Source organism: Cannabis sativa, chromosome 6 (assembly GCF_029168945.1).
Source record: "Cannabis sativa cultivar Pink pepper isolate KNU-18-1 chromosome 6, ASM2916894v1, whole genome shotgun sequence".
In the NCBI taxonomy this organism is placed as follows: Eukaryota; Viridiplantae; Streptophyta; class Magnoliopsida; order Rosales; family Cannabaceae; genus Cannabis; species Cannabis sativa.
In genome coordinates this window covers 30,457,409-30,481,852 of record NC_083606.1, presented here as the reverse complement: position 1 = coordinate 30,481,852, position 24,444 = coordinate 30,457,409, and the positions used below count along the sequence as shown (strand labels likewise).

Sequence of the window (24,444 nt, the reverse complement as noted above, 5' to 3'; positions counted from 1 at the left end):
AACGGGCTGGTGGGTAACACTAGAACCCTTATAGATGCAGCAGCTGGTGGAGCATTTATGAGGAAAAGTGCAAACGAGGCGTATGATCTGCTCGAAGAAATGGCTATGAATAACCAACAATGGCCAACTGAAAAAAGTCAAACAAAGAAGGTTGCTGGTATGCACGAGGTAGACGCCATCACCAAGTTGACAGCCCAAGTGGAGGCCTTGACGAAGTTGATGACTGCTCAGGTGAAACAGGCTCAAGTTGCTTGTGAGCTCTGTGGGGGTCCTCACACCTATGACCAATGCCTGGTGGATTTGAATAGTTTGCCAATGGATCAAGCAAAATCCATTGGGAACTATTCTCAAAATAATAATTATGGGCACAAGCAACAGGGGTTCTACCAGCAGAGAAATCAACCCCAACAAAACCAACAACAGCCACAACAACAAAATCCTAGTGGAGGCTTAAATATCCAAGCTGACTTATTCCTCCTATTCATGATGGAGACTAGAGCCTCTATTAAAACTCTAGAAACTCAGATGGAACAATTGGCTCCTCAAGTGGCAAAACAAGTTCAAGGAAATTCACCTAGCACTAGTGAGGCAAAGGAAAAAGAGCAATGTCAAGCAATTTCCTTGAGGAGTGGAAAGAGTTATGAGGGACCTAGTGGCAAGCAACAAGTTGAAGATGGGGTTCAGGATCAACAGGCACACACACAGGCACCAAAGGAAACGAAGACTACTGAAGGTCTTGCACCGAAAGAAGCTTCGCCTCCGATCAGCATAGATCACCATATTAAAATTCCTTACCCTCAAAGACTCCGCAAGAACAACCTTGACAAGAAGTTTTCAAAATTTCTTGAAATATTTAGGAAGCTGCACATTAACATTCCATTTGCGGAGGCCTTGGAGCAAATGCCAACTTACCTGAAGTTCATGAAAGAAATTTTAGCTAAGAAAAGGAAGTTGGAAGAATTCGAGACAGTGGCACTCACTGAGGAGTGCAGTGCAATTTTGCAGAAGAAACTACCGCCCAAGCTTAAAGATTTGGGGAGTTTCAATATTTCATGCTCTATAGAGGGTTCGGTGGAAACTAAAGCTCTATGTGATCTAGGAGCAAGCATTAATCTAATGCCATTGTCTGTCTTCAAAAGGCTAGGATTGGGAAAAGCAAAGCCCACAACAGTGACTTTACAACTAGCGGATCATTCTTTGACTCATCCTCCAGGGATAATTGAAGATGTACTGGTGAAGGTTGGTAAGTTTATCTTCCCTGCGGATTTCCTAATTCTTGATATGGAGGAAGATTCAACTATTCCCATTATTTTGGGAAGACCATTCTTAGCCACGGGCCGAGCATTAATAGATGTTCAAAAGGGGGAGTTAAAGTTGCGAGTGCAAGATGAAGATGTCAATTTTAATGTTTTTACCCCAACCGACATTCCTACCTATTGCAAGATTGAGATGGTGAAGGTTTCTTTTCTTAAAGCTGATAAGAAGAGAGAAAAGCCTAAAGAACGACTTCGAACGATTCAGTGTCGTTGGAAAAGATTGATGTGTGGTAATTCTGAAAGTGAACTTACTCTTGTGCAAAACTCTAAAATTAGCAACATTGGAGGTCAATTTTCTTCATTTGGTACAAGGACCCTATTGGATGCAAGAGGTGGACTTGATCCAATTTGAAGCAGTATTGAGGCCAAACCCCTTCTGATGGGGGTTCAGGTAAGTCCTTCTCACCTTGAATTTTATATCACATTGGGGACAATGTGAATCTTTAGTTTGGGGGGAGGGATTTAAAAAAATTTTATTTTCTGCTCTTTTAATTTTCTGTTTTAATTTTCTGTTTTTAGTTAGGAATTGGCAATAAGCTAAAGGATAATTGTGTGCTGCTGTTTATTGTAATCTGCTCTGAAATTGCAAAATAACTGTGTGCTTAATTCTGTTAACTCTTTGGATTAGTTTGGATGCTTGTATAACATGTGTAAGAATGCAATTTGATGATCTGTGAAATATTTTACAATTGTTTTACTATGGTTTGTGGTAAGATTGACTGGATAGCTTAGAACTTGCATGTCTTATTATTTTGAGGCGAAATCCTTGACAACATTCAATAGGAATAGGATTTAGGCATTTGTTGGATAGTTTGAGCCTTTCAAGCCTACCATGAAATGATTATCCTTAGTTAACCCTCTTGAGCCTAAATTTGTTTTGTTCTTCACCTGTTCAACCGAAATATGTATCCACACTGTTAATTTTGTCCTCACCATTTTATCAATGATATCATAAGCTATACAATTAGTTTGGGGGAGCAAAATACATGGTGTGAGAGAAGATAGAAAAAAAAAAGGAAAACTTGCAAGATTGAGAAAGAAAAAAAAGAAATATTTGGTAAGATCAATATCACTGGAAAAAAAAAAGAGAAAAAAAACATGATTCAAGGAAAAAAATAATAAAAATTCAGTGATGTTGGGAAAAGAAAGAAAACAATTTTCTCAATCATGGTTAGTTGTGGGAACACTTTGGGAAATTTGAAATTAGAAGAAGCTTATGGGTTATTTTTGTACTTATGATATCTTTAGCCAAAAATTGTTTTTCATTTTCCAAATATCTAAGCCATACTTTTTAAACCTTAAAAAGCCCTATTGATTCCGAAAGGATGTTGTCAACATTAGTGGAGAGAGGTAAGCATGCAAGCATATTAGTTATCGGGTAGTGGAATGGTTGGAAAGAGTAAAACCATTATAACATTGTTTCGATTGTTAAGTCATCTTGGGTTTATGCAGTATGTGACAAACTGAGCATCTAAATTAATTGTTAGAGTTAGTGGAATTGAAATTCTAGTTTTTGTAATGGAAGAAAACAAAACATGAGGCAGTAGTATTGTGATTATCTCATAGCGTAGTTAGTAGATTAGTAGTTAGTAGTATTTATCTTACTCGAGGGCGAGTAAGAATCTAGTTTGGGGGAATTTGTTAGGCTAAAATTAGTCTAAGTTTTGGGTCGTATTTTTGGTTAGTTTTCAGTCTTTGTTTCTAGTTTTAGGGCTATTTTACGCTTGATTCTTTTGTTTCAGGTCCCCGAGTGTTTAAAGAAAGTATTTACAAGAATTGAGGACAAGTGGTGAAAGAATTGAGAAGAAAATCAAACAAGAAATTTGCTGCCTAATCCTGTCACGACGGGACAATATCCCCGTCGCGACAGGGATTGGCAGAGAGTTTTGGAAAATTCTTGCTTAAGTCTTCGTCGCGACAAGCAAATATCCCGTCGCGACGGAGCTCCAGTGACGGGATTTTTGGGCAGTTTCGTAATTTCACGAATTTTAAAGATGAGACTTGGTTTAAATAGAGGGAGTTCGTGTATATTGAGATTCATTCAGATTTGGAGCCCTAGAAACAAAGGAGGAGGCTTGAAGAGCGGCTTGTGGCGACCTGGATCAATTGCTTCAACTAGTTCTTTCTCTTCTCTTTAATTTTTCTATGCTATTTTCTGTTTCAATTTTAATTATGGTTTTGATTATGGATGTTATGAACTAAACTCCTATTTAGGGAGGATGATGAATGTTGTTTTAAATTTTGCCTAGTTAATGAATAATTGACATTCCTTCAATCTTGATTTGTAAAATTATCTATATTTGTGTTTAATTTCATGTGTAAGCTTGATCACCTTCTACATGTTCTATGATCTCAATTTAAAATCTGAAAAGTGAGAATTGAGAATGCTAAAATTGGATAATCTAGGTTTTGATGTGAAACAAAATTATTTGCATAGCCTTTGTTATAATTAGATTATTGCTTAATGTTGATTTCATGTTATTTTAATTAAGAGATTAATTAGAGAACATGTGATTTAGAACCTAAAAGATCTGAAAAGAGTTAGGTTGATTTATAATCTGTCATTCACTTCAAGAAAAGGATAGCAATTAGACATTAACGATTTGGTAAACTAACAACAGGATTCTCCTCCCTATTCTCTCATCTTGATTTATATTCACTTGTTTATTTTAAGTTTCTTGAATTATTTTATTCTTTTGAAATCGTACAAAGTATTGATTTGCAAAATAGAATCATAAGTATAATTTAATGGTAATTAATCCAATTCCCTGTGGTTCGACCTCACTTGCGTGAGTTTACTACTTGATTGTGTGCACTTGCGTATGGTTTTACAATTTTCGTAACAGAGGATAATCATTACCTCCCCTCTTATCAAGATGACTAGTAACATTATTCAAGTCTCCAATAACACACCACGGGAGAGTAGATTCTGACTTGAGAGCTCGCAACAAATCCCAAGTCTTATACTGCATACTTCTATTAGGCTCACCATAAAGACCAGTCAACCTCCAGGGAGAAGAAGCAGCGTCTGATATTTCTATGTCAATATGATTGAAAGAATAGCCAAGTAACTGAGCTTCAATGTCATTATGCCAGAGCATAGCCAAACCCCCACTATGCCCTCGAGCATCAACCGAAAACAAACCATCAAATCCCAACATTACCCGAAGTCGTTCAAGTTTCTCTTTATTCGAAAAAGTTTCACAAAGAAAAAGAAGTTTGGATTTCTTTTGGACCACAAGGTCCACAAGGAATTGATAAACCCACGGGTTCCCAAGCCCACGGCAATTCCAGCTTATGATACTCATAATGACCGGTGGGCCTGGGAACCAGGACCCACCGAAAGGCCATTTTTTGAGCCCAAAAAATCATTCACAACAACCTCATCACCAATCTCCATCCCACTATCAATAGCCAATACATTGGCCCTATCCACTTAGGCTCGGCCCATACTAGACCCATTCAATTGGGTTTGGCCTACATGGGCTTTCACCATACGTCGTCGTTTTGAATCCAACACAATGAAACTATCAACCCCATCTTCCAACTCATCCATAATATTTGAATTATCATCATTTAACACAAAATCAGCCTTACCATCAATCCCCACGGTTTGCTCCTTATTTTTAGGAGCTGAAAAAATATCTGCAGATTCCCTCCTAGCCGTGCACCCAAACCCACTATCCTCTCCAACAAACTCCATAGAATTCGGCCTAGCCAAAAATCGCCCCCACTGCCGCTGTCGGACTGTGACTCCGGCCAGCAAACGCCACGTCCGATTCAGTACCATCACGTAACCACTGCGACCCAACCAAATTATACCTCCTCCGGGGTTAAGCCCTCATCCAAAATCCATAAGGTTTTACAATTTCTTCAATCGGCATATCAAAAAGCTTGGAGAAAAATTTTTCAGAATGTTCAATAACACCACAAATAAAACAAAAAGTAGGAACAAACTCATATTTAAATTCAGCCCGAAAACATGGATCATCCACGCTTCTCCGAAGCTTCTTCCTTCATTTTAATGGTACAGTAATGTCGATAGTAACTCGGACACGCATGTACTCACGCCAAACATGCTGAAAATTCTTCGGGTCCAACTTGATAAACGTTCCAACAAAACCTCCCAAACGTTCCACAACAGAGGCCGATTTAAAACTGGTTTGTAGGCCATGAATCTGAACCCACATATCAAGATGATTGATAACCACCTTCTTAGGATCGTCACCCCTTTGTAGCCTTCGAAAAACAAACTGTTGGCGATTGAAAGTCCACGGGCTACCCCCAACGACCCTTTCCAAATCAATCTCGTGATAAAACTGAACTAAATACCGATTAGAATCAATTTATTAGACGTAGACTCATTTTTCTGGCTGCCATAAAGACGCCATAACATGTCTCATGGCTTCAAAATCAATCGGCCGAGCAATAAGGAACCGGCCAACAATACAGAGATGATCGTGGCCAGCTTGATCATCCGGCACAAGGAAATCAACACCTAAATCCCCATCGTCTTCACCCTCAATACTGATATCTGCATAACCGTCTTCAAGATCACGAATGGCCACACTCGACGAAGCCATAATCTCCAACCTGCCGTAGAACACAACACACAAATCACACACACACAACTCACTTTCTCACCATGTCAAAAGACAAGACCAATTTTTACTTAAATATTTTGTTCCTTTAAACAAATAATAAATGGGGTTTCAATTGAAAAAGTGAAATATAAATATTTTATTTATTTAGTATGATAGACCCACAATTATATTTATTTTCTTTTTTAATGAATATACAATATAAAATAAGTACATGACTACAGTACACTTTTCTTAAGGAGTACTGTTTTAGTAGACTCTCTATCTGTTTCGGCATACAGAAGAGCTTTTTAATCTAATTTTCTTTTATGATCATGTATGTTATAGTTATTTAGGATCACTTGTAATTTTTCAAAAAGTTTCAAGTAGCTTACAATGTCGAAAATAAAATTTACATGCGCGACTATTTTTTCTTATACGCGTGGTAAGTAACTATTTAAACCTTATTTTTGACACAATAAATTATTCAGAATCTTCTAAAAAATTTACAAATGGTCCTATATAGCTACAACATATGTAATTATGAAAAAAAATTGAACTAAAATATTTTTCTAGTTACCGAAGCAGATAAAAAATCTACCAGAACGGTCTTCTACAAAAATTTCATATAATATTTACTACAAAAATTAATTAACATTAATATTAACTCACATTTTGTTAAGAAAAATAGAAACCTTATTTTTAGTATTTATTTTAAAATACTATATATATTGTAAGAAATAAAGCAATACCCAGATTGCCCCCTACTCCAACACCACAAAGTACAAAAAACCAAGGTCAAAATAGACCTTCCCCCTCTTGTGCGGATCAAGAGTATATTCCCTCAAAATCCTAGCCTTTTAATGGCAGTATAAAGCCTTTCTTTTCAGCCACAAACCCTAGCAGCCCTTGTCTTTCTCTTCTCCTCTCTAACCTTAGCAGCCACTTCCTAGCAGCAGCCCTCTTCTCTTCATCTGAACCTAGCATCAGCCCTCTTCTCTTCTTCTCCTTCCTTCTTGGTGCAAAACTTTGCAGCAGAACAATACTCAACCACTGCTGCATTTTTCTTCCTCCTTCAGCCCTTCTAATCTTCTTCTTCAAGCTCTATGAGAGCTTTCTAACCCGAGCCTACAGCAGCTCCTTCGCACCTGCAACACACACAACAAACAACCCAAAACCAGAGAAAGACTAAAAGAAAAACCAGCAAAAAAATAAAAAGAAGACAATAATTGATTTCGGAGTTCCCCTCAAAATCAAGGGTACATCTCCGTCAAGCTTCCCTCAAAGACGCTTGATTCTTCACTATCCATGTCAAAACCGATTACAAGGAGTTGGAGATTCCTAGCCACAAAGTTCAGTAGGTAATCTCAAGTTTTCTCTCTTTTCTTCACTCTATTTTTTTTGGTTTGTATTAAAATAGAACTCTCTAACTCTCTCTATTTTTCTCTCTTATTTCTGAGGTTGTTCATCCAAGAAATGGCAGCTGCTATTTTCTCATTTTGCTGAGCCGAAAAACACACTTCAAAAATGGGCAGGTTGCTCCTCTATTTATATTGTTGTTGATTGTGATTTTATTGTGTTTTTTAGCTGAGAAAACAGTTAGAAAACTGTTATGATTATTTTCCTTGTTTTGCTGAAAGTTTGTTAGAGTCTTGGAATATTGTTATTTACTTCTTTAATGTAAAGAGCTTAAAGATCTAAGCCTATGAAAACAAAACTGACTACTCCAAGAGTTATAATGGTCTGTTTAGGCTCTTGTAAAAGGTCTTATTTATTTTTCTTGTAACTTGTTTATGAGACAGTTAGTATAGGAATGACAATTTATAGTTAGTCACAAATTTTTTATTTTTAGTGACCAATTTTGTTGTGACTAAAAGTAAGATTTTTTGTAGTGTCTTTGTTGCTGAGCGGAAGAGAGGGCAAAGATAATGTGGCGGACCCAGGATTTAAGTTGAGCGGGGGCAGACTTTTTTTTTAAGTGAGGGACGGTTTACCATTTTTTCTACATGATATAACATATTAAAAATTGATACAAATTTGTATTTTTATAGTATTAAATATAGTTTAAGTAAAAAAAAATGAAAATAAAAAAGTTGACTTCAATGATTGAAATACTAAATACAAAGTTTATTGATAGAGATTAAAAAAAAAATACTAAAAATTAAATAGTAAAAATTACCCAAATTATGGGATTTTTTTTACCATTTACTTTTTTTATGGCATTTTTAAATAAACCTTTGTGTATATGGGATTTAGGTTTTGTTTACCCTTTTATGGGTTTTTTAAAAGCCATATATTTGTTATTCAAGGCCCAATTCCCATATTTTTTTTTTTTTGAAACTATAGCTATTATAGCTTCCTTTTGCATGGAGTAGCTTACTACTCATTGCATACTACTACCGCCATTTCAGTTTCTACATCATACTCATTTGTTTTTCAAGCTTTTTTCTCTCTCATTCTCATTTCTCCATTCAGTTTGAGCAGCATTTTAGGGTTTGCATTTTCTTCATCTTCTTCTTTTTCTTCTTCTCCAGTGGGTGTCGAAGCCATTGTCGTTGGTGTGCTCTGTTTTTAGCTTCGATTTTCAGTTGTCGTGAGTGAAGTGTGCTCTGTTTTTAGTCATTTTCGAGATCATCTTCAAAGTTAAGTGAGGTATGTGATAAATTCTTTAATAAATTTTGTTGTAATATGTTTAGTTTTAGTGATTAAGTTCGGTATTGAGATGTTTGTGGATTTTATTTTTTTTTTTCTTGATGATTTTGCATGATCGGTTGGATTTTTTCGGGTTTATTGTTGTTTTTGGGATGATCGGTTGGGTTTTTAGGGTGTGTTTGGTGTTTTGGTGTTTTTTATCATTGTTCTATTTAGTTAATTTTTGTTTTAAGTTTGAGTTTGTGTTGATTTTGTTGATTTCTCTGTTAATTTTTCTTAAATCTTCATGAATTTCTAAGGTTTTTTTATGTTTGTTTTTGTGTTGAATCTGTTTTAGAGATAGAGTATTTGTTGTTATTTTTTGTGTTCGTTTTGGATTTTTTCATTTTCATGCATTTTAGTATTGGAGGTTGCTTATAAAATATAACCGGTTATTTTTTGTGCAACATATTTGAATTTTTAGGTTAATAGTGTTATTTGTTTTTAATTTTTATGTTTTTTTTTTTTTGTATTTTGAATTTTTGTTTTCTTATTTTTTGTTCTGTTTTTTTAAATTGATTTTTTAATAGTTTTTTTCATTGGTTAGAGTATTTTAGTGGGTGTGGTAACTGTTTTACCACTTTTTTAGCCACGATGTGGCAGTTTTGTTTTTTTTTTTTTTTTTTTTGTGTGTGTTTTATGTGGGTTGGCAGTTACAATTTATTTGTTATATATATTTGGTGTTGGTTTTGTAATGTGCACTTATTAACTTATTTTGTTTTCTCTGTATTCTTTGTTTGGTTTTAGGATTTATTCAATGGATAAGAGTCATTATTAAGAAAAGAAAAAGGGGTGATGTAACTAAGGTATGTTTTTAAATTTTCATGTGTTTATTTTGTTTGTTCTTGTCTGTATTTTTTATTGTGTTTTAATGTTTTTATGTTATTTATTATATGTTACTCAATGTTTTCAAGATATTATTCCATATGTTGATCATGGAGTTCAACAAAAAGATTCTCATCAATCGGAAGCTATTTCCGAACATGTGAAGGACCAGGTATATAACTGATTTCTTTTGTTTGTTCTGTTTTTTATTCTTTTTGTTTTTATTCTTGTTGTTTTTATAACTGGTTTATAACCGGTTTTAATATTGTATTTTTCATTTTGTTAACAGGTTGAGCCTGGTAATGTGGCGTTTGTTGGCGCTGCATCTGGAACTGGCTCTGAAGTTCCGGTTGATGCCCCAAAGAAACACGAGGTTAAGAAATCTCGAGCCAAGAAGAAGAAGGTGAGTTTCTCAAGTGGTTATGTTATTGTTGGTGTATTTTAACTGGTTTTTTTTAGTATAGAATTGTGTTTGTAATTGTTTAATTTTATGTAATTTAGTTTTTATACTTTTTATAACTGGTTTTTTTTCTATGAAAAATGTGTTTATAAATGTTTAATTGATGTTATTTAGTTCTTATATTATTTATAACGGGGTTTTTTTTTTTTTGTTTAAGAAATGGGTTTTCAAATGTTGATTTTATGTAATTGAGTTTTTATACCCTTTTTTAACCGGTTTCTTTTGTTTGTTTTTCAACATTTGTTGTGTTTCATTTGTTGTTTTATTATTATAACCGGTTTCTAAATTTCTTTATGAGTTTTTTAAAATGTTGTTTTTTTATGTTTTTTTAACCGGTTTCTGTTTTGTGTTTCAAGGTTAACGTTGATCCTTCTGACCAAGATTTTGTCGTACATGTTGAATCTGGAACTAGTTCTAAAGTTCCAGTTGAAAAAGAGGCTCAGCCCTCTATCAGGGAAACACGTGGCCGGAAAAAAAAATGTCTTTATATGTTTACATTATTGTTTTTTGTTAATGTTTGTGAATGTTGTTTTTCTTTTCTTTTTTTAACTTTTTTTTTCCTGTTTTTTTTCAGGCTGCAGCGGGTGATTCTGATCTTCCCAATCCTCCGGTACGTCGTACAAGACGTTATGGTGTTAAATCTGTTGCATCGAAAGGCCCTAGTCCTTCGATAGCTGAAGAGCCCGTGATAAAATCCACTAGTTTTTCAGATGTGGTTAGTGCTTTAAGTTTTTCATTTTACATATATGTTCAGTTTTTATTTTTAATGTGATTTAATTTTTGTTTATGGAACCAGTTATTTTTATTTATGATGTGCTTTGTTGTTGTTGTTACAGGCTAAATCTTATTTTATAACTGGTTTTTTTTTCAGGATGTTTACTTAAAGATGAAACCGGAGCATCGGTGTAGAACTTGAGAGAATTGTCACTCAGTAGCTTCATTGGTGTTGTCCCGGGCGATATCTGGTACGATATGTCTATGTTGCTTCTGGTGCAGTTGATCTCTGTTTTTATCAGCTCCATCAAGTTTGCTAGTGATGAATTGGTTGGAATTAGAATCCCCGTCATTGTGTAGTCATCATAATTTGTATTTTTCCCTCCACTGACTCCCATATTTGATGACACACATGATTTGTTCCATACCTGCAATTTTAGGGAAAAAGTAATATCAAAATATTATTGTAATGTTTTGTTTGGAACCGGTTATTTTTTAAAAAACTATATGTGTTATTGTTTTTGTTTTAGGTTTTTAACTGGTTTTTTTTTTTCTAATTTTTGTTTACTGGGTTTTGGTTTTTATTTGTCATTTATATTTTTGATAACTATTTTGCATTTTGAAAGGAAATTCTTTTTAAAATTTAAGTTTAATTTTTTTTTTAACTGGTTTTTTTTTTCTTTTAATTTTCTAATTGTATGTTTTGCTATATTTTTTAATATTTTTCAAGTTTTTTATTGTTTTTTAACTGGTTTTTTTTTTGTTATGTTTTGTTATTTGTAATTTTCTTTATTTTTTAACCGGTTATTTTTAAATTGTATTTAGAGAATCAATGATATAGGTGAGTTTTTTAACTGGTTTTTAAGTTTTAACTGGTTTTTTTTTATGTTATATTTATTGTTGTATCTGTTTTAATTTTGTTTTTTTGTAGCATTGTTAAATGTAATGTAATGTAACTGGTTTCATTTAATTTTTATGTTTTATTGTGTAAGTTAGTTTTTTAACTGGTTTTTTTTGTTTGTTTTCTGGTTTTAGGTGTTGTTGTTTTGTTTGTTTTGGTTAAAATTATTTTTTTTAACTGGTTTTCTTTCTATTTTTTTTATTGTATGTGTTGTTATATATTTTTAACTAGTTTTCACGTTTTTGATTGTTTTTTTAACCAGTTTTTTTCTGTTATGTTTTGTTATTTGTGACTTTCTTTAACTCTTTTATGCAAAAGTAATATTATATTGTTATATTTTTGTATTTGGAACCGGTTATTTTTTAATTGTTTTTAAAGAATCAATGTTATAGGTGAGTTTTTTAACCGGTTTTTATGTTTTAACTGGTTTTTTTTTATGTTATATATTGTTGTATCTGTTTTAATTTTATTTTCCTCTAGCATTGTTAATTCTATTTTAATGTAATGTAAGTGGCTTCATTTAATTTTTATGTTTTATTGTGTATGTTAGGTTTTTAACCGATTTTTTTTGTTTGTTTTTTTGGTTTTAGGTGTTGTTGTTTTGTTTCTATTGGTTAAACATTATTTTTTTTAACCGGTTTTTTTTTTTTTTGCTGTTATGTTTTGTTAAATGTGACTGTCATTATTTTTTTTACTGTTTTTAACTGGTTATTTTGGTTATGGTATATATTTGTTTTGCGTGTTATGTATGCGTTTCATATGGTTGATCTTGATTTTGTACATTGTTTTAACCGGTTATTTATTTTTTATATTTGTTCATTAAAATGTCGTTTAATGTTTATATATTATTAATCCGTATATACTTGTAATGTCTTTGTATAATTTGTTTTATTTTTTTTTTCAGTTTTTCGTTTTCAATTTTAATTACCATTGATTTTTCAGATTATGAAGGTTAAGAATTCGATCAGAAGCAATTGAAGAAATTACCTGAAGAGGATCGGAGCTGTAGAAGACGATCGGAGGTCGATGATCGTTGCTGAAGCTCTGTCTTCAGACGATCGACTTTCTGTGCATGTTGATTGCGTTTGAGATGAGTAGAATGTGTTGAAGAACTGTCCGCAGCTGGAGAAGACGATCGGAGGCGGCGATCGTTGCTGGTTTTGGAGACACAATCGTTGCTGGTTTTGCGTTTGAGTTCGGTTTTGCAGATCGAATTGCAGTGATCAATTGAGTTCGGTTTGCAGTCGTCTGATCGTGACTGGTGCGATTCCGAACGTGATGATCGGAGACAAAATCGGAGAGAGTAGGGAGAGAGAGAGAGAGAGATCGAATCGTGGTTGGGTTTTGAGCAATTCTGTTATGTTTTTCAGTTTTGGAAAGTATGGGATTTTCCATTTTGAGCATATTTATATGTTTTTTGGATTCCCATATTTTTCCATTTGATTATTTTTCTTTTTTTTTTTTTTTTTTTGCCATATCTTTTTCATTTATTTTTTTCTCCATAAAAAAGTAAATGGCAACAAAAACTTCCATATTTATATTTTTTTTCCCTTAAAAGAACTATTACTTCAAAATCAACTAAACAGAAATGACCTTAGGATTTGTAATTTGTTTGCCATACCATTAAAATTTATCCATCTTTTTACTGAGCATAGCTTATTATTAAAAGTCCCATGATTTGTTAGAATGTTCCCAGCCACCCTTAGAATAAGAAAGCGGAATTCCCATTATACTTCATTGCCACATTAAAAGGAAAAAACAACTCGATATAAGCACACGTGAATCTTATCCAATCCATGAATCAGCTCACTAGAAATGTACAGTAAAATTTGGCAATCTTTTGCTCCTATGTACAATTAATAAGCACTCTCCCCCGGATCCCAAGATATAGTAAATATAATATCAATGTTGCGCTTAGAAAAGATAAATTAAATCATTGTAGGAACAGAAAAGGAAACATCACTTGAGCTCATTACTAATAAAAGAAATAAATCTTTCTTCAGAACAAGAAAAAAGATAAAAATGAATAGTAATGACAGTTATAAACTTGTTAAAATACAATAATATATAGAAAACAAATTCCACCCACTACATGGTTGCCATCAACATGGCACGGATTTTGGCTCTAAACTCATCAGAGACCTCCGTGGATTCAGAGGGCTGTGATGGGGCACTCTCTTGTTGGTATGATTTTAACAAATCTATAGAAGTTTCCCTACTCACTCGGTCACTTTCATTTGCTTTTGATTGATCTGACTTAGCACAGATCTCCCCTTCTTCCAACTCGGGTTCTCTTTCAGACCTATGTTTCCTATGTTTAGTGGTTTTGCTCCTGTGACGACCCTTGTTGTCAGGGGAACCACCATTTTTGTGTCCATGTTCAGTCCTCTGCTCATACTCATCTTCAGATGAACCACCACACTTGTGTCTGTGTCTAGTAAGTCGATGTTCATCGTCAGATGAGATATGATGTTTATGCTGCCTTCTTGAGGATCTATGTTCCCCACTATCTGAGGGGCTATTGTGTTTTCGTCGATACCGAGAACACCGATCATCGTCTATGCCACACTTACGACTGTGTTGAGATTCTCTGTCTTTGGACGAGGAATGTCGTTTCCTGTGCCTATGCTTGTCTTCACTGTGGCGTGATGATTTATAAGAACGGTGCTTCTTCCTTGAATGCTTATGATCTATTTTATCATCTTCTTCCTCCTCCTCAACACTCTCTTCTTCATCTCCTTCATGTCTTTTAGATTTCGACCGGTAGCTCCTCTTTGATCTTTGTTCGTTGCGTTCGTCAACAATAATTTTCTTCTCAGATTTATCAATATAGCCCAAGGCATCAACATCCATTGGAACCGAACTACCCTCCCTTTCTTTCCCTAATGAAATTGGAACCTCATTGCCAGAGGAGGAAATCCCAGAACCAGGTGGTTCAAATGATGAACTATGCAATGGCTTCGGTTTCAAAGGTGCAGCTCCACTTTTTATCATGGCAGCAAACGTTTTAGCACGTTTCAATCTCTCAGCCTTCAGCTTTTCTTCTTTAGTCAAGGATGCTTCAGAGGAATCAGCCTCACTAGCAGCTGCACGAGCAGCCGTCTCTGCTCTAACCGTTGCTACAGGGGAAGCAACGCTAGGCTGCCCAACTGCATTTTGCTTTTGGACTGAACTTTGAGGTTGAGATGTGTGGAGACTCCCAAAGCTTAAGGACTGTCCAGACTCATCACTGGGGTCTTCACCAATACTGCCCCATGAAAGCTTTGGGAACAGCTCAAGATTTGGATTCTTGATGCCCCTGGTGGCAGCCCTAAGTATAGCTGCAGTAACATCTGCATCTATAGTGACTTCACCTTGGGGCTGGTTCACATTAGGAGGTGGATCTAGTACATCCTTCTTGGATTTTCCAATTATCATTCGGAATTTCTCCTTATCGTAGTCACAAGGTATGTCATTATCAGCAAATCCCGAAGAATTTGCATTACCTTCTCCACATTTAGCACTTCTTTTCTCCATTCCATGCGCCATGGATCCATGCTTTTCAGAGACACAGCCTTTGCCAGGTATGCCAGACTGTTGAGGAAGTCAAGCACATTAGTGACAAGGAAGAAAAAATAAATAAACTCGAATATGAAAATTGCATTATCAACTAAAAAGTAGCAAAGAAATGGAGACGACAATAAATTTATTCTTATCAATAGATACAGTAAAATGGTCTCGCCAAAATAATAAACTTTAAAGTGATCATTGGAGGATACCAGTTACTGGACATGTGCCTCGTTTATTAGAAATGACGAGAATAAGGGTGAAATAATTGCTACTTTTTGCTGATCAATAAGTGACTACTTTTGTAAAATACTACTTGTAAAAAACAAGTGAACTACTACCCCGAAACACAATAGTATAATATGAAAAGGCCCAAATCAAAGCATTGGAATGGTTATATGTTAGTCGATGCTTGGTATGCAACATATCGGAGGGAGATCTATAAAGCAAGCACAAAGCACATATACAGAACGTCAAAAGAAAATTCAAGGTACCCAACTGACTGGCAATGAGAACTAATTGAATGGAGAAGTTCAGACATCATAACTAGTAAAAGGGAGCATGAAAGGGGTTCAATAATCAGTTTTGTATCAAAGAGGCATACATAGATAACTACTACACCAAGTCTTTAATATTCAGCAAAAGAATGAAAAGGAAATCTCTATTACTATAAATGTTGTGGAAATAACATGAAATAATGTTTTGTAAGATTTACCTCCTGATTCTTTTGAAGAACCTTTAAATAGTAAGGATGATACTGATTAGTAGGCAGAAGAAATTCGAATCTTCTATATGGTTGATCCTGTTCAGCAAGTATAGCTTCAAATTTCTTGCCATTTTTTAAGATAAACTCAACTATCTTGTCAACTGTTCTTTTTAAATCAGATGGAGGCTCCAATATAGGTCTTTCAACTTTTGGTATGCTAGGCCCTGCAAATGCCTGTGACTTACTGGTAGCAGCACAAATTGACCCCAAGCCAACTCCATCCTTTTTTAGCAATGACGTAGTTCGACTTTTGACATTATTATTAATGCTTTGATTTCGTTTTATTACATGGACCTTTTCTTTTAAAGAAGATTTATTGTTGGAAACATCACTTTTCACCATTACATTTACTGTAGATTCAGTGTGTTCCGATCTGTGTGAAACACTAGTACTAACACCATCAACCATTTCATTAGACCTATTTGTATTTGCTTCAGGTGCATCCTCAGTTGTGTCATCCTCTTCCTCTCCAGACCCATAAATTGAACCAAGCAAAGATAGTGCACCACCAGTCTGATCACGTCTTGTATCACCCTTCTTCTCTTCTTCTAGTTGCTTTCCATCAACATCAGACTTTAGTAGTTCTTGATGATCGACAAGGAATCTAAAGTACGCATGAAGAGAATGATCAGGCATCAAGAACCCAAATGTTGGGTTGTCTCCTTGTTTTACTCTCAAAACAATTTCTGATTGCCCACCATGCTGGCTGACAAATGTAGCAGTTCTTGCAATGATTTGATGTACCTTTTCTGATGGAGGCTGAAAAAACAGGCAAGCAAATTTTTATTTCAAAACTAAGAAATATCACTTATGCAAGGAAAAAGATCAATAAACTTTTATACTTAATCCTAACACAAACCCATAGAACCTCCCATATTCTGGATAACAATAAAAACCAAGAAAGAGTATCCTATGACGTTATGTCTCAACCAATATGCTCACAATCAATAAGATTCATCGAATTTCTACCATCCTAATCCCACCTGCACAGCCCCTTGTGGCACAAGAACTCCATCTTTGCTCCGAGCATCTGAAACTTAAGACATGGTAATCCTTAGAATAACATATGCATCTTAGTGGATTATCATCTTGTCAGGCCACATTGAAGTATCAAACACACATGAACATTTGTATTCCATGAACGACAGAGGTGAAAATTGAGACTCACTAGGTTTCGAATCAAGCTTTCTGGCACAGGAAATGGTGGGTGAAATATAGATTCAACTTCAGTGTCTTTCTGCTCAGCTGCTCCATCAAAATTTCCGTAACTGAAGGCAACAGCACGATAGCCACTGTCAACGACTGCTTCTTCATCTTTAGATACACCTGAACATAAGGTAGTCAAATTAAAATAATAACTCTAACATAAACACTTCTTCATGGAAATCCTATCAGATATCAGTTACAGAAGAAAAAAAAAAAGACTAACTTAAAACAGGGAAGGAAGGAACTAAACGTAAACATCAATCTGCTAACAACAAGAGCATTCTTACTCGCATCTCTGACAGATGAATTCCTGTAAATTTATATTCCTTCCTGCAAACTGAAAAGATGTTGGGACAAATCCAAGAATGATACAAACAGAAAACTAAACTTCTTAAGGACTCCCCTTATACGAAAAGAGTAACGCCTACTCCATTGATTTTATGTAGAAAGTAAGTGAACCACAATTGGCCAGACCAGCATTGATTTACCACCAGTGTGTACCCATTAAACCCCTTTTACTATAGTGAAAGACTTAATAATAGTCTACCATGGAGAATTAAATACAGCAACCGGTTTTATCTAAATTAAGATAACTAAACACAAAAATCAAATCAAACACAAATCACAACTAAAAAACCATTCTCTGCTTGTCGTTTCTTCTTCCTCAATCATAAACGAAAACATAATGATCACATCAAATATCTCTATAGTATTATAAACTAAAATTTAATACCTTGTTCTTGTTCATCAGAAAGTGAAGGCAAATCAAGGTATCGTTCGTGATCGAGGTCCGGTTCAAGTACTTGGCGGCGGTGGTTGCGCGGTGGCGGGGGAGCAGAGAGGAAGTGGCGGACGTCGTATCGATCTATAAAAAGAGAGTTCCACTCGACAAGAGCATCCCTAGAGTTGACGAAAGCGGCGTTCGCATCATCGTCGAAGAACAAGGCGTGGCGGCCCACAACCTCCAGATCCATCGATTTCAGAACAGTCTGGTCTGGGTCTGAGAGCTTGTGTGCAGGAAAGCCACAACGAGATTAAATGAAAACCCTACAAATTTCAACCAAGATTATTCTGATTTTAGGGTTAGGATTTTCGTACAGACATGTGAGCTTTCTCCGAAAATTCTGATTGGGAAATTATAGCTGATAAGATTTTTGTATTTTAATTTTAAAAACAGAAAATAAAAATAAAATAAATTTGTGTTTTTAAAATTTATTTTTAAAAAATAAAAATATGATCTATAATTATTTTTATTTTAATTTAAAAATAAAAAATAAAAGTGTGTTTTATAACTTTTAATTTCATCTTTTATTTTTTAATTTTATTTAAGTCAGGTCCATATTCGGATGTGGGACTGGGGCCGTGGTCCGAGTATGGGACTGGGGCAGGGCTGCAGTCCGGGTCCTAAGATCTAGGTTGGGGTCGGAGTCTAAAATATTGATTAAGAAAAACAATGTTTAAAAAAAATTTAAAAGTAATTTTTTTAAAAAAAATAAAATTATATTCTTAATTAAAAAAATCAAAAAGTAAAAACTGTTTTATAGAACATAATTTTGGAAAATATTTCACTTTTTTAATTTTAAAAACAAAAAAAATTGATTAAAAAAGGTTACCAAACGCATCCTTAAATTACAATTTGTAGAGAAATTATTATTTTATATTATGGAGGAGATTTTAATGGGAGAAATTTGTTAAAACAGATTTAAAAATTTAGACTATTCTTTTAATATACCACATTTAAATAAATACTCTAAATATTCTCTAAACACTTTTAATTTAAAAATATTACACTTAATTATTTAGTTTTTTTATTTAAATATTTAAGAAGTGAAATAAGTTGAATGTATTTTTCAAAAAAAAAAATGATTGAACTCCTTCATTTTTTATTTTTATTTTTTTTTTTTTTTGATAAGAAATCATTTACTTAAAAAAACTAAACCAAAATCAACAAAATATAGTCAAGCTCTCTAAAAAAAAATAAAATAACCTCAAACTCGAATAGAAGTATAATATAATTCCCTTATAATTTAACTATATAATATTAAATTATTAAATAAGATATTGAATAGTATAAATTACCAAAGAAAGTGTGAATACTAATTATGAATATTTTGATACTACTGACACGAACTATCAATTTTTTATACTTGTATCTTAATTGTATTAAATTATATTAAATGCATCACCAAAAATAGGGTACCCAAAAAATATGTCAAAGTATTCAAAAAAAAAATTAAATAAATAAAGAAAACATCTTTCACAAGTATCACATCATTTTTCTAGAGATTAATCACATTTCCTTAGGAAAATTTCAATTTTTGACCCTAATAAAATACCCCATTTCAAAATATATACCCTCCACTAATTTATACAAATTAATTCCACTATTACTCATTTGTACCCAAAATACCCCTCAAATTTAATTTTCCTATTCACACTCTCTTTCCGTCTTTCCCTCTCTTTCACTCTCTCTCTCTCTCTCTCTCTCTCTCTCTCTCTCTGTCGTTCCATCTCTCTCTCTGTCGTTCCCTATCCCTCTTCGACATCGACCCAACATCACGACCCACTCCGGCCATCCACCCACGTCCCCGACCCACTCCGGCCATCCACCCACGACCCCGACCCAACCACGAACCACCACGGACCACCACCACGACCCAGTGACCACCACGAACCACCACGGACCACAAAACGTCGCCACCACCACCACCCGTGATCGTCGACACCGAACAGAGGCCTTCGCCACCACGAGCAGCACGAGCAGTACCCGTCGCCACCACCACCCGTGATCATTAAAAGGTAATGTTTATGTTTTGAGAAAAAAATACATTTTTCATATATTTGGATGCCAATTATTGCATGTTGTTGAGATTAGTGGATTTTGTGTAGCATTTGTGATCTTTAGGTGTAGTGTTTGAATGAAATCTGTGTAAATTACAGGGTTATCGATGACATGTCAATAGGTTATCGATAGGATGTCGATAGATTGAGTGTCTGTTTGAATGTTACTGTAATTTGTATGTCGATAGGATATCGCTTGTATGTTGATAGGATGTCGACTGGCATTTTAAGAGTATTTCTACCCTATATTGTCGACTACTTATCGACAGTATGTCGATGGTATGTCGATTAAATGAACATGTTGATTGTTAGGTTGTATTGTCGACTGAATGTCGACTGTATGTCGACAGTATGTCGATATATTGTGTAATTGTTATTTGTTTGAATTGTCGACTGAATGTCGACAGGATGTCGACATTTTGTCGACATGAAAGTGTTTTCTCTGCTTTTGATAATGTCGACATAATGTCGAGGGTATGTCGACATAATGTCGACATGTTTGTGTTGAAATTTTTGTGTGCTTACTGTTAGATAATGTCGACTGAATATCGACATGATGTCGATGTTATGTCGACAATTTTAAATTTTTTTAGCAGCTTTATTTATTTGTTTTTTTGTTTTTTCAGATGGCTCCCAGACTCATTATTCCAAAGACCCGAGCATTTCACTGGCCGCGTCACATATAGGGGCACTGGAATTTTTGCAAAAATTAAAGCTCGGTTTGAGGAGTTCAACCTTAATAACATGGCGAAGGAAAGCCGTTTCGGGAGCTTCTGGAATGCCGTACCACTGACATTCTCCTCGGTGTTATTTCACCAGCTGATGCTCCACAAAATGAAAGTGGATGCTCAGGAGGAGTTGAGGATGAGGTTTTATGTTGGTCGGAAGGAGGTCCGATTCGAGTGCCGGAGTTTGCACTCATTACGGGTTTGGACTTCTCCTGGGCCAACGAAGAGGAGAAGGCCGCGCAGTCGCGCGCTCGGGTCGACCGATTGATCAACAAATATTTCAACCTATTCGATAGTGTGAAGACGAAGCACTCCAACTTCGCTCACAACCGCCGTAACCCGAAGACTTGTACAAGCTCGGCTTGTGCTTGTTTGTGGAGTCAGTGCTTCTGGGCCGCGAGGCCAACGCGCTGATCACGCCTCACATCATTAGATATGTGGAAGACCTCGAGTTCTTCTTCCGGATTCCTTGGGGGAAGCACTCATTCGCCAGACTCATGCACTCGCTTCAGAAAGACATGTTGAAACGAAGGCCAACTACGAGAAGAAGCCGAGTTCGGATGTTCAAAGACGAGTGCAAATACACAAGCATATGGCTTCGCACCCGCAATTCAATATTGGGCGTACGAGGCCATTTTGGAGGTTGGCAAGAGGTATGGCACGAACCACGGGATTCGGTTCAGATGCTTAGCCGGACGAGCAAAGGCGATATTGGGAAGAAAGACGTCAGCGCATTATTTTCTAGACGGGTATGATTTTCACTTATGTTCTGAATAATTATTTAACATAAATGCTTGTAATAAATGCTAAATGGTTTTATTTTGATATTTGTTAAACCATAAACAGAATCTGGAAGTGGTGAAGGGGCTACTTCCACGGACAGAGGAGGAGGCATTTGTGAGGACAATATCTTACGATGGTGTGGAGAACCTGGTTGATGATGCTGTGGATGACACAGAGGCTGAGGCAGGTAGTCAGGTACCAGAGACTCAGGTCCCAGACACTCAGGAAAGAGACACTCAGGTACCAATTTCTGGAACTTTTTTTTATGTCTTTATTTTTTTTGATTTTTTTTATATAGTGGAGGGTATATCGTATGCTTACCGTATTTTTTTGATATATATTTTTTCAGGCCACTGCTTCAGAACCTCAGCCCAGTGCACCATCTGCATCAGGCGTTCGGGGTGCCGAGTACACTGATTTAGTGGCTCGGTTGGATAGGATCGAGGGTGACACTCAGGGTCTGTATGCTGCTCATGTCGAGCTGAAGAAGGCATACGAGACCAGCCATGTAGAGCTGAAGGGTGGTCAGAACGTAATTATGGAGCACTCGTAGACATATTGGCCATGTTGAATCGTCCGCCAACGATGCCTTCAAGACCGGAGGCCCCAGCAGATCCATCTACCCCACCACCACCGCTTCACCCCCAGTAGAAGAGGATGAGGTCTTCCCCGACGATTACGATCCTTATGAGGGAGCTCCAGCGACTCCGATCGAGGCACAACCTCTTATCCATGTACATGACACCGAGTCGCAGGGTGAGATTCTGTCCATAGAGGCACAACCTGCAGTGGTTAAGAGTCGGAAGAGGAAGAGAAAGCCTCCTGTATGGTTCGGTGACTATACGGAGATGAAGAGGAGACATAGGCCATCTTCGACTTTTGATCCCCTGGAGCCACCGGATGAGAAATTGTTAACCACTTTCCGAAAGTGGTGTGTTGGACTCATTCCGAACCACCGACTTCGGGATTTGAGAAGTGGTGATTACGGTCCAGGATTCTTTTGGATAATGCTCACACCAAAGGAATGGCTTACAGATGACGTAAGTAAAGTATTTTATAATATTACTTCACTTTACAACTTTATGTGCAATTAATATATTTTTTTGTGTAACTGACATTTCCGTTTATATGCAGCATATAGATGCAGCAATGCATATGCCGAGGAGGCGACGCACCGAGCTATCCACCGACATTTCCTCGTAAGGGTATCATTCTCTCCACATTCGTGACCGCCATGATCGGCGGTGCATGGACGAGCCACAAGGGTCCGAGGAAAAACTTTAAATGGGAGGAATATATCCCGGACTACCGCACGTGGTTTCATAAGGTATTGTTTTAGTAAGATTTTAAATGTTAATTGTTTGGGAAGATTATTATGGTTTGTTAATTATTTCGTTGTTCTCTCGTAATTACGTCCCAAGTCTTTGAGAGATGGAGGGGTAACGAGTTTATTTACTTCGTTCGCACCTTCCCACGGCAAGACACCGGGTCACGCTTGAAGTGGACATAGAGCCGTGGAAAATTAATGTCTACGACCGTGATTCCGCCGTCCGTCATTGGACCGCCATGGAACCCATCTTGAAGGTTTGGTCAGAACTGCTGCCCTCGCTAATCCTTGCAACCGGGGAATTTCCACATAACAACCAGATCATGGCGTTAGCTAACGGTGACATCACGGTGCTTCCAAAAATGCACGCGACTCGAGCCACTCACGACTTAGTTCCGAAGTCAGCAAACTGTGTACATAGCGATAAAAAAGTACTATAGTATTAAAATATGTTTTACGTTAGATCCGACTTTACATTTTATTTTGCATTTAGTGGTGATTGTGGCGTGTATTGCATTGAGTATGTGGAGCATCTCATGATGCGGCGTGGATTGACCGATGTGACGCCGCACGGATAGCCATGTTTCGTCAACGGTGGTGTGTCGATTTATTTTACCAAAATGTCGGCCGATTATATGTGTAATTATTGGGACATTGTATATTTTGTGTAATTAACATTACGATTATGTATATATAGATTTTCTTTTCGTTCAAATTTTGATAATTATACGTGGTTTCAAATATAAAATATCAACATTATTCAACAAAAATAACTATTAAACCTAAAAATAATTAAAATATTTGAAAAATATTCAACCTCAACAAAAATAACTATGACAAAATATGCATCATTACAATATATCAAATTTCCCAACGAATACGTACAAGACGCCTCAGATGCGGGCTTTGCATGTTGCTCTGTTGTGGCCTGAAGCACCACAATGGCCGCAGCTTCGTGGTACGTAACCTTTTTTATCACCGGACGGAAACGGTTCTCCCGTCTTCTTCCGCCGTTGCTTTTTCTTGGACGACTCCATGTGCTTCTTTTCCACAGTACCCCAACTTTCATATTCTTGATGTGTTCTGGGAGAACCCAATCATCCTCGTCACCGGCCGAGATTGATGGTATCATCGTAAATCTTCCTCCACATTTCTTTCGAATAATAAGGTGAGCAAAGCGTGTACACACTTGTGTTCGTTTTCAATGCCGCGCACATGCATGAAGGCAAGGGAGTTTCAATAACGTGAACACGCCGCAGGTGCATGTTTTTTCAACTAGATTCACATCACCACCTCTTTCACCGTTAGGTCCCCTACCAACGTTATACAAATTGGCTCCATTTCGTTGGACGCGCCTGTACCTTGCATTTTCATGAATTTTTGCCAAGTTTTTTTCGAAGAGCGTGGCCAAAGGGGTAGCACATTTGTCAAGGCATTTTCGAGGCGATCGGCCGAACCACGATTGCAGTGTGAACCTGATAAATTCAACTAAAGTAGTTATTGGATATTTCTTGAACTCTTCTGTAACACTGTTGAAGCTTTCGGCAGCGTTGCTGGTCATGATGTTGTATATATCACCCAAACAATAAGGGTGAGCCCACTTCTAAAACCCTATACTCTCCACATATGCGGCGATGGCGGGATTCATCTTTCTAAGCTTCTCGAACTCTCTATCGCATTCCGCCTTCGACCATGCGTAAGCAACATTATATATTTGGTTGTGAAAAGCATCGTCTTGAATTTGGCGTTCACGTTCATAA

The 24,444-nt window shown here is 36.1% G+C and overlaps 2 protein-coding genes across 13 annotated transcripts; one reads left to right on the top strand and one right to left on the bottom strand.

Annotated features, from left to right (window-relative positions):
* Nucleotides 1–5,843: 5,843 nt before the first annotated feature.
* LOC115695835 (uncharacterized) lies at nt 5,844–13,129 on the top strand. Of its 10 annotated transcripts, XM_061117208.1 has the most exons (6): nt 5,844–7,431; nt 8,431–9,584; nt 9,702–9,815; nt 10,447–10,587; nt 10,744–10,837; nt 12,430–13,129. In XM_061117208.1, the coding sequence occupies exons 2-5, from the start codon at nt 9,396–9,398 to the stop codon at nt 10,786–10,788; spliced, it is 489 nt and encodes a 162-aa protein (XP_060973191.1). In that variant the 5' UTR covers nt 5,844–7,431; nt 8,431–9,395; the 3' UTR covers nt 10,789–10,837; nt 12,430–13,129. The 10 variants fall into 10 exon arrangements, 4 of the variants coding, with proteins under 4 accessions (XP_060973191.1, XP_060973190.1, XP_060973189.1 ...); XR_004007567.2 differs by having other exon boundaries at nt 8,431–8,548; nt 9,335–9,393; nt 9,502–9,584; nt 9,702–13,129; XM_061117207.1 differs by having other exon boundaries at nt 10,744–13,129.
* Nucleotides 13,130–13,430: 301 nt separating this feature from the next.
* LOC115695834 (uncharacterized) lies at nt 13,431–18,138 on the bottom strand. Of its 3 annotated transcripts, none has more exons than XM_061117204.1 (6): nt 17,739–17,877; nt 17,293–17,342; nt 16,968–17,125; nt 16,783–16,835; nt 15,749–16,558; nt 13,431–15,060 (listed from the first exon to the last, which is right to left on the bottom strand). In XM_061117204.1, exons 5-6 carry the CDS (start codon nt 16,433–16,435, stop codon nt 13,576–13,578), a joined length of 2,172 nt encoding a protein of 723 aa, XP_060973187.1. In that variant the 5' UTR covers nt 16,436–16,558; nt 16,783–16,835; nt 16,968–17,125; nt 17,293–17,342; nt 17,739–17,877; the 3' UTR covers nt 13,431–13,575. The 3 variants fall into 3 exon arrangements, with proteins under 3 accessions (XP_060973187.1, XP_060973186.1, XP_030478782.1); XM_061117203.1 differs by having other exon boundaries at nt 16,783–16,829; XM_030622922.2 differs by lacking the exons at nt 16,783–16,835; nt 17,293–17,342 and having other exon boundaries at nt 17,739–18,138.
* Nucleotides 18,139–24,444: the final 6,306 nt, after the last annotated feature.

What these genes read in the sequence shown, in the direction of transcription:
- LOC115695835 (XM_061117205.1), top strand. Translation starts at nt 9,396, where the DNA reads ATGTTTTTAAATTTTCATGTGTTTATTTTGTTTGTTCTTGTCTGTATT. An exon ending in CCGAACATGTGAAGGACCAG is followed by an intron (nt 9,585 to 9,701) that starts GTATATAACTGA and finishes TTTTGTTAACAG; the next exon opens with GTTGAGCCTGGTAATGTGGC. An exon ending in CTCGAGCCAAGAAGAAGAAG is followed by an intron (nt 9,816 to 10,228) that starts GTGAGTTTCTCA and finishes TTGTGTTTCAAG; the next exon opens with GTTAACGTTGATCCTTCTGA.
- LOC115695834 (XM_030622922.2), bottom strand. Translation starts at nt 17,979, where the DNA reads ATGGATCTGGAGGTTGTGGGCCGCCACGCCTTGTTCTTCGACGATGAT. An exon ending in TTCTGATGAACAAGAACAAG is followed by an intron (nt 17,126 to 17,738) that starts GTATTAAATTTT and finishes CCTTATGTTCAG; the next exon opens with GTGTATCTAAAGATGAAGAA. An exon ending in TTCTTCAAAAGAATCAGGAG is followed by an intron (nt 15,061 to 15,748) that starts GTAAATCTTACA and finishes CTTCCTCAACAG; the next exon opens with TCTGGCATACCTGGCAAAGG.